Raw genomic sequence first — 8982 nt, 5'->3', positions numbered from 1 at the left:
TGAGCAGGCTGGGCTCAGCCCATTATAATGCCAAGACCCTTCTCCCTTCCCCAAGGAGGGAGGAGCATGATGCTGCTAGGTTACTCCAGTTTAGGAGCACTGGGGTGGTGGGAGCTGACAGCTTGCTGAAACCAGCCCCGCACCAGGCCCTGGGAAAATCCCTGGGATCCCTTTGTCAGCCCAGCTGCAACACCCCAGCCCCAATGAGCCGCTAGTCCCAGCCCAGGGACAACAGCCATCATCTGCCTGACAGCAGGGAGCTGGCACAACAGACACTTGCTGCAGATGCGCAGCAGCATGAGCAGCTAATGATACCAGGCCCACAGGGAGGGAGCAGGTGATGATCAGCAGCCAAACCATGGGGGGCCTTTGGGCTGCTCCTGGGCACCAGCTTTGCTCCCTCATTAGCGGCTCCCCGAACACAGCGGCAATCCCAGCACCTCGGAGCCGTGGTGCCGAGGCCTCGGGGACACAGAGTGGCTGAGGCTGGCAGGGACCTGGAAATCATCCAGCCCAGCCCCCTGCTCAGGCAGGGGCAGTTAGAGCAGGTTGCACAGGACTGTGGCCAGTTGGGTTCCGAGTATCTCCATGGATGGAGACTCCACTACCTCTCTGAGCAGCCTCTGCCAGGGTTTGACCACCCTCACAGTAGAAGACAGACAGCCCTTTGCTGGACTCCCTCCAGTATGTCCATGTCTTGCACTGGGGAGCCCAGCACTGGACCTAGCACTGCAGCTGTGCCGAGGGGAAGGATCACCTCCCTCCAGCTGCTGGCAACACTCCTCCTAACGCAGCCCAGAAGGCTGGTGGCCTTCCTTGCCATGAGGGCACACTGCTGGCTTGTAGTAAACTTGTTACCAACCAGGATCCCCAGGGCTTTCTCTGGGAAGTTGCTTTCCAGCCAGTTAGCCACCAGCGTGTGCTGATGTGTAGGGTTATTCCTCCCCAGGTGCAGGACTTGGCATTTCCTTCTGCTGAACTGGCCCTAGCCCCATCCCTGCATGCTCAGACAGTCTCCTTATTCCTCCTAGGTCAATGCAGGTAACCCGCCACCTCTGATTCCTCCTCGTTGGGATGGACCGCTTGAGCTTGGAGGAACTGATCCTTGGTCCTCTTGGACACCTCTTCTCTCCAGGACATGGGATTCTCCCAAGCAGATCCCTGAAGAGGCCAGCATCTGCTCTCCTGAAATCCAGGGCTGTGGTCCTGCTTTTGTCTTTTCTTCTCTCAGGATCCTGACCTTCCCCTGGCCAGTCCTTCCTTGCCTGTGAGGCCCAGCAGAGCACCGCTCCTCAATCACCCGTGTCAGCAAAGGTGTTGTCAACGTGCTCCAGAAGCCTCGCGGGCTGCTTGTGCCCTGCTGGGCTGCCCCTCCAGCAAATACCAGGGGCATTCCAGCTCCCTGTAAGGACCAGGGCCTTCTGACATGGGGCTTTTTCCAGATGCCTGAATAAGGCAGGCTGCTAATCCTGACCCATCAGCCCTCAGCTGCCGCATCAGCCGTCATCCCAAAGAGGCTGCAGCCCTGTAAATGCTCACAGCCCGCTAATTCCTCCTGTCTGCCCCCAATCCTCCCCACATTAGTGGCCCCTGCACATGCCCACTTCCCAGTAAGACCATGAGAGCTTGCCCACAATGCTGTCCTACAGGCACTGCCCTAACTGTACCCCTATGCTGAAGCAACCCCGCTTCAATCCTGTTTTGTTGGTAACAGAGTCCTTGCTGTTCACTGCCACCTCCCCCCCCCTCCCTGAGCCCTTTGCTTGCCCGCCCCATCCACCACATCCCCACCCAAGTGAGGATTGTCCCCTCCCCTGCCATTCCCAGTTCAAAGCTCTCCTTACCAGGTCAGCTGGCCTGCTGGCAGAGGTCACCTGAAGATGACAGGAGAGTGCTCCCTGCACCTCGGCAGGGATGAGGGTGCTGAACCTATGCCATAACCGCAAGCTTTTGGGTGGAGCAGGAGCCATCCTTCTGCTGCCAGGAATCACCAGGATGACCTTCACCATCGAGGGCATTTCCACTTTCAAACCTGGCAAACGCACACTCTGCCACCATAGTTGAAGGTTTGGGCTCTTGTAGCTATAGGGTCTCAGAGATGATCCAGTTGATCTCTTTCATGCCCTCTCTGATGCCATGCAGCCTGCTGACCTCCTCCAGCAGCTCCTCCACTTGGCAGCACCGTTCCAGGACGCACAAAACCACACACCTCTTGCAGGCTGCCAGCCAGGTGCACCAGCCCCAGCAAGAGGCCCCAAGCACCCTCTGCAGCTCAGGGCTGCCCAGGCTGCGTCCTCCAGCGTTGCAGGAAGAGTTGCTCCAATGGCTGCTGAGGGCTGTGACCTTGGTGTGCCAAGGACGTGTGCTGCTCTGAGAAGAGGTGCTGGCACTTTCTAAAAAACCCCAAACCCACAAAACAAACAAACAAACAAACAAAAAAAAAAACCCAACAAAACCCAAAACAACCCACCTTTCTGCACAAACTGCTTCCTCTGTCAGCTGCACTACAGTACCTGTGTGCTGAGCCTGGCTCTTATATAGGCTTCTCCCTTGCACTGGCTAAGGGGTGTTGGCCCCTCCCTAACCTGGGCGCAGCTGGAACAGGGGCTTTAAGCCCTCCTTCCTCAGGGGCAGCTGGTAGAGCTCATCAGAAGCAGCTGGAGCTTACTAGAAACTGGCCAGAAGTCAAGGTCTCCTGGGGCTCTCCTTCCCTTATCTTTTCCTTATCCCCATCCTCCCCAGGCAGCAGCAGGCACCCTCGTGTTCCTCAGAGAGTTCCCAGCAGTCCCCCAGTGACCCCAAAGTGTCCAGAAGACCAAGAGCATCTCAAAGAAAGCAGAGCCCAGAAACTGCTGTGCCAAGTGCTATGTCTGTGGCTGCCTCTGTTAGCTGCGCTCCCCCACATCGTGATAGGAACCAGAGGATGCTCCCAGCCCCCACACACCTCCCCTGGCCTTGTCTCAAGAAAAGTCATTTTCCTCCTCCCAGAATAGACAGCGCCGGCCATCGATCTGCTCTGCAGCATTGTTTGCCCCTGGGCAGCTCTGCTTACAGAAAAGGCCGTCCTCAACCCAAACAGACGCTTCCGCTGTAACCCAATCCCGCGGCTGGGGCTGGGAAGAGGAGCCTGCAAGATGGCTAGCAGAGCCCCTCTGCACCCCAGGGGAAGGCGAGGCTTCACCCCTGGTCCCAGCACCTCCACAGGCCCCTATGGGTTGGGGGTGGCCCTTGGCACTGCTGGACTGTGCACCCGTCGCCCCCAGTCCCACACAGCCAGGCAGGTTGCAGTGACGTGCCCTTGGCCCCAGGTCCCTGCATGGTCCCCAGACCCAAGGTGGGGAGCTGTGGGCAGCCCCCTTTGGGGGTGGCACTGGCCCTCCACAGGGGCACACGGGCTGGCCCCACGGCTGCTGCCAGCCTGCCCCAGCTCCGGCAGGGTTTGTTCATCCCAGATGGACATGGCCATCGTCCTGGGGACTCCATGCAGCACAGCTCGAGGGGGCAGCAGGGGAGCCGGGCCAGGGGAGAGGTGGCTGTCGGGCTGTGTAAGGGGGGTCCCCGGCTGCTGAGCGCCTGCAAGGTCCTGCTGGCATGGCCAGAAGAGCCCAGCCCAGCTGCCACCCCACGGCCGGGCAGAGCAGCCGGCCCCAGCCTGCTCCGGCAGCAGGGCCCATTAAGGAGCTGGGCCCCTGGCCAAAAGCCCCCTCCCTCGCTGGTCCCCGCTGGACCTATTTTGGGCAGGAATGAGGAAGCTCTTCATTCCCCCGCTAAAAATAGGGACCTTTCTCAGCGGCGGGTCGCCGCGTTCACACTGGGGCGCGGGGCTGGCGGGGGGCAGGCAGGAACGGGCCCCGCCAGCCCCGTCCCGGGGGCGTGGGGCCAGCGCCCCCCCCGGCCGGGCCAGGGCCCCCGCCTCGCCCCGGGCGAGCCCGCTCCCACCGCGGTGGCCCTCGCGGGAGCGGGACCCTCACGGCCAGCAAGGCGCCGGTCCTCGCCGTCGCGGCGCAGGGAGCCAGGGCACCGGGGTGGGGGGGTCCCCTGTCCCCGCTCCCCTCCCGAGGCTTTGGGGAGGGCGGACGGGGGAATGTCGCAGCGGTGTGCGCCCTCGCTAAGGGACGCCGATGCTTCCATCTAGCGGCTCCCGCTGGCCCTGCTGCCGCCGGCGGTGGCCCAGGACCGCCCCCTCCCGGTCCCCCAGCCCGGTTCCCCCGCCCCGGGCACGCCGGCCCCTGGCACCGCCGGCCCCCCTTGCTGCACCCGCGGGTCCCCAGCACCCGCGCAGCCCTGCCCGCCGGGAGCAGCCTCCCCAGGGGCGTGCCAGCACCCCAGCGAGCCCCGCACGGCCCCGCCGGCGCCCGAGCAGCCGGCAGGACCCCGCACGCAGGCACCGGGGCACAGGCAGCAGGCACACGCGTGGCTGTGGAGCCCTTTATTGAGGGTGAAGGAGGAAGGGAAGGCGTCGGGGCGGCCGGAGGGCAGGGAGCGGGGGGGGACTGCTAGCCCTGGGGCACGCCAGGACCTCGGTGAGACCGGGCCCCTTCGCCTTGCCAGCGGCCAGGCAGCCTGGGCTCGCTCTGCGTGCGGGGAGAAGCTGGCAGCACGGGCCGGGGCACCGTGCCCGTGCCAGCGGGGCTACGCTGCGTGCTGAGGTGGCTATGGCGAGTAACATATGACAACCAGGTTATTGCGGCTCCCCAGCACGGGCATCTTGCCCGAGAGCTGGGTGTCTGAGATAATACTTAGCTCTTATACAGCGCTGCTTAAAGGATGCTCCCCGCCACCCCCGGGGTGGCAGAGGGGCCGTATTCCTGCCCTGCGCTGGGCAGCAGCAGTGGAGTGGGGTGGGGATCCCAGTGTCCCGGCTCCCACGCAGCCGGACCCCGGCACTGCCCTCCCCGGGGCGCCGGTGGCTGGGAAGGGGCACGCGCCCTGGCCCCGGCCACAGCCGAGGGCAGGCTCAGGCGAAGACGGCGGAGTTTTGCCAGTAGGAGTAGACGAGGAAGCCGGTGAAGGTGCTGTCCGTCTTGACACTGGCGTAGAAGCCGATGTAGTCCCCCACGCCCACCTGCACCCACACCTCGTCCTCAGGCTCCAGGCGGACCAGGGCCCCCCCTGAGAGCGAGGTGGGCTTGGGCCAGTTCCCGTAGTACTGGAAGAAGGAGGCGATGGACTGGCCGTTCTTCATGATGTCGAACTGGAGGCTGGCGCGGTAGACAGTGGCGTGGACGGCGAAGTAGTAGAGGCCGGGCACCTCGCAGGTGAACTTGCCTGTGGTGGGGTCGTAGTGGCCCTGCTCGTTGATGAGCACCACGTCGAAGCGGATGGGCTGGTCGGCCAGCGGCGGGCTGCGCGACTCGGAGCGCTTGGCGCTGAAGGCCGAGCGGGGGGCCACCGCGCACTCGCCCTGCGCCCCCTTCTCTCCATGCATGCCGTCCATGCCGGGGCTGCCCACCTCCCCGCGGGGACCAGGCGCTCCTGGGACAGGCAGGAGGGGTACAGGGTTACCTCTAAGCCACCACCACCAGCACGGCCCCCTGCCATCGCAGCTCCCCCAGGCCCCTGGCCCAGCCCAATCCCACTGGGATTACAAACCTCCCACAGGGTGGAGGTGGTGAATATCCCCATGGCCAGTGCTCTGCCTGGGGAAGCAGCACAAGCGGGGAGGGCTAGGTGCACGTGATAAGCAGGCACAGTGGCAACAGAGAGTTGGAGAAACTCCCACAGGCTGGGAGAAACCCCAGCCCAGGAGCCAGGGTGGGGATGATGCAGCTGTATTCTGGGGACAGCTCGGAGGGCCCTCCTAAAGTGGGGGGTGGAAGATAGGGATGGCAGTGACGATGGGGAGAAATGCAGCTTTGCCAGTGACAGGGAGCTGCTGCCTGTTGCAGAAGCACAGCATCGCCACAGGCAGGACCGGAGGGGCAGCGGTGGCACGAAAAGGGCACTTTTGCAGTAGTCGCTCTCAGTTTGGCGATGGGGGGCTGTGCCAGCATCCAGGACTCACCCCCTGGCATGAGGGCATTCCCCACAGGCAGGGCAGAGCAGGTCCCGCTCCCCAGCCAGGATGTCTCCTTTCTTACCAGGAGGGCCCATCTCGCCCTTCTCCCCCGGCATCCCCATCGCCCCGTCCCGGCCGTCTCGTCCGTCTCTGCCTGGCAGACCCTGGCCCCCATGCAGGCCTGGGGTACCCGGGATGCCTGGCTGCCCTGAGCACAGCCCAGGGATCTTGTTGTCTTCAATCTGCAGGGAGCTGGCGATGAGCCCAAGGAGGAAGAGGAGGAAGAGCTGCTTCATCTCGTCTGGCGTGGAGGGGCTGGAAGGGGGCAGAGAGGGGTAACGGCTCTGGGGACCTCAGTGAAGAGGGCTGGGAAGCAGGCTTGCAGTACCCGGCAGGGAGTGGGCACGGGGGGGTGGCGGGGGACTGTTTTCTTTCCCCCTTGCCTTTTCGGCTGCTTCCTGACCGCTGGCCGCACCTGCCGCAGCATCACCGGCTGTGCCACCACATCATCCTTCAGCCCACCAGAGTCCCCGCCATGGGACGGCGTATGGGGGTGCCGGGGCCAGGGAGCTGGGGCACGTGCGGGAGGCAGTAGCTCTGTGCGTGCAGTTGGGGGCTGTTGGGGATGGGAGCTGCCGCACCGGCGGTGTGCCCGGCTACGGGTGTGCGTGGGGGTGCCGGTGGGGGACTGTTGCGGTGTCAGCCGGAGGGCAGCGGGTGGGGTTGTTGCATCCGGGCGGTGCGTGGCGGGGCAGCAGCTCGGGGAGCGTGGGGCTGCGTCGCGGCCCAGCCCTTGGCAGCATCCCTGCTGCCGGCAGCTCTGCTCCACGCCCGGCCGGCTCCCTGAGGCACGGCTGCCTGGGGCTGCAGCATCTCCGGCTGTGCCGGACCACCCCGGTGCCGGGGACCACCCTGCTGCCCAGGCTGCCCCCAGCCCTTCCCACACCAGCCCAGCGAGAGTGGAGCCCCGCAGCTGGCGCTGGCCCCTTCCCCATGGCCTTGCCCAGGGAAAGCCGCTCTCTTCCCCCTCCTGGACGCGACAGCGGCAACAAAGAGGAAAAGGAGGAGAAAAGTGTCTCTCCTCCGCCCAGGCGCCGCATCCAGGACCCCAGCGAGTCCCAGCTCCCCCCGGCACTGGGTGGACGGAGCTGGGTAGCCCCACTCACTGCGATCCCGTGGCTCCTGCCCCAGCGCCTCGCTGCTCTCCGGCGTGGAAGGGCTGCGGCTCTTCCTGACCACTTCGCTCTGACGAAGGCCCTAGGAAAGGCAGCCTCTCCACCCCCCCCCCTCCTCCTCACGTCTCTCCTCCCAAACTCCAAAGGAAATCAAGGGCCTTGGGAGCCAAAAGCTACAAGACAAGGGGAAAAAGAAAAATAATCCCATGGTGTTAGAAGTGCTGTAAGCAGGGGGAAGGGAGAGTGAGACAAACTGCCTGGCAAAGGGAGAGGAGGCATGGGCTGCAAATCACCTCGGCTGCACACGTCTGGGCGCCCAGGCAGCAAGACAGAGGGAAGGGAAACGAGAGAAAACAGGCAGCAGAGTGAAGGCGGAACAAGAGAAAGGCCAAGAGAGGCAAACCCAGCAAAGGCAGGCAGGGTTGGAGCGGGAGAAGGAAGAGGGAGCCCTCAGGGTGTGCAGGTCTCCCGCCTGGCAGCCTCGGGGCTGTCCCCGGCAGCAGGGTTGAGGCAAGGGGGACGGCAGGACGCACACAGGCTGGCAGTGCCAGCCCTGGGAGCACCCGCGGGGAGCTGCAGGAGCCAGCCGGGGGGTGCCGGCGTAGGGCCCGGAGGCAGCGCGTGGGGCTGAGCGGGCAGGGACAGGCCAGGCAGCAGCAGGCAGGTGGAAGCGCAGGCGGAGCAGCACTGCGGCCATGCCAGGAAGCAGGGTTAGCCCTAGGGGACCGCGGGGCACGCGGCAAAGCTGGGACCGTGCCGGGCTTTCGAAGGCACTCCCAGCTTGCCTTTAACTTGTTCCAGCACCGAGTGCATCCAAGGGACACCGTCAGAAGCCGAGCTGGGGCGGTCCTGTGGCTGGGGGGGAGTCCTCATGCCCTGCAGCCAGCTTGCAGCAGCTGGGACATGCAGGGAGTGAAGGACCCAGGTGGCCTCAAGCCCCCGGAGCCGGAGCGGCTGTGCAGGAATGGCGGTGCCGTGCTAGCTGCAAGGGCAGAGGGGTGCTGACCCAAGTGGGTCCTGCTCCCAGTAACCCCAGCCAGGCAGGGGACTTTCCCACGGGCTCAGGGCAGGAGAGGGCAGCGGGAAGCATGCCGGCACTGCTGGCTTTCTCCTCCCTGTGCCGGTGCCCGCAGCAGTGTGGGTGACATTGCTGGCTGAGCCTTCCTGCCCCGGATGCCTGGGGCCAGGCTGGGTCCTGGCAGGGAGCCACCTGGCTCCTCTCTCCCAAGGTGTGAAGGGGCTGTTGTTTTTGGCCAGCTGGGAGCTGGTTTGTGGCTGCGGGGTGTTGCCAGGCCTGTGGCCATCAGGGTGGCCTGAAGCCAGCACGGCCAGCTAAGCCAGCAGGGCCACAGCCTTTGCTGGGGCAGGATCCCCTCCCTGCACCATGGGGCCGCCAGCCTGACCCCCTCTGAGATCCATCCATCTCCCTGGGGCCCTGCAAGCCCCCCCGCCCATCGAGGGCACAGCCAGCAGCCCATTCCCCCTGCAGCTGGACAGTCTCCCCTGTGCCCCTCCATTCCTGCTCAGACCCCCCACCTCAGCCCTGGCTTCCCTCCCTTGGCCCATGCCTCAGTTTCCCCTGGGATCTGGCAGGACCCACACACAGACCCTCCCCAAATGAGGCACCTGCTCCATCGGGCTTGTCAGCTGCTCACGCTGTTTATTCTGCTGGCTTTGGGGCTGCGGGACATGGGCAGCCCTGGGCTCTTCTGCCTGCAGCCTGGCTCACCTCAGCCCAGCCTTGCTCCATTTGGGGAGCATTAACCCTTCCTCTGCTAGGCTAGTATCTGCCTGAGGGCTGTGGGAAAA

At 64.7% G+C, this 8982-nt stretch overlaps 1 protein-coding gene across 1 annotated transcript; it reads right to left on the bottom strand.

Annotated features, from left to right (window-relative positions):
- Nucleotides 1-4481: 4481 nt before the first annotated feature.
- Nucleotides 4482-7226, bottom strand: C1QTNF5 (C1q and TNF related 5). The gene is made up of 3 exons (XM_082330521.1): nt 7165-7226; nt 6081-6313; nt 4482-5475 (listed from the first exon to the last, which is right to left on the bottom strand). The coding sequence occupies exons 2-3, from the start codon at nt 6292-6294 to the stop codon at nt 4958-4960; spliced, it is 732 nt and encodes a 243-aa protein (XP_082186647.1). The 5' UTR covers nt 6295-6313; nt 7165-7226; the 3' UTR covers nt 4482-4957.
- Nucleotides 7227-8982: the final 1756 nt, after the last annotated feature.

The sequence above is a fragment of the Platalea leucorodia genome (genome assembly GCF_965183815.1).
Source record: "Platalea leucorodia genome assembly, chromosome: 20".
NCBI classification, from domain to species: domain Eukaryota; kingdom Metazoa; phylum Chordata; class Aves; order Pelecaniformes; family Threskiornithidae; genus Platalea; species Platalea leucorodia.
This window is presented reverse-complemented; position numbering and strand designations above follow the sequence as displayed.

Excerpts from the sequence above, each read along its gene's own strand:
- C1QTNF5 (XM_082330521.1), bottom strand. The coding sequence starts at position 6,294 with ATGAAGCAGCTCTTCCTCCTCTTCCTCCTTGGGCTCATCGCCAGCTCC. Across the intron at positions 5,476-6,080 it reads GGGCGAGATGGGCCCTCCTG|GAGCGCCTGGTCCCCGCGGG; the intron begins GTAAGAAAGGAG and ends TGCCTGTCCCAG.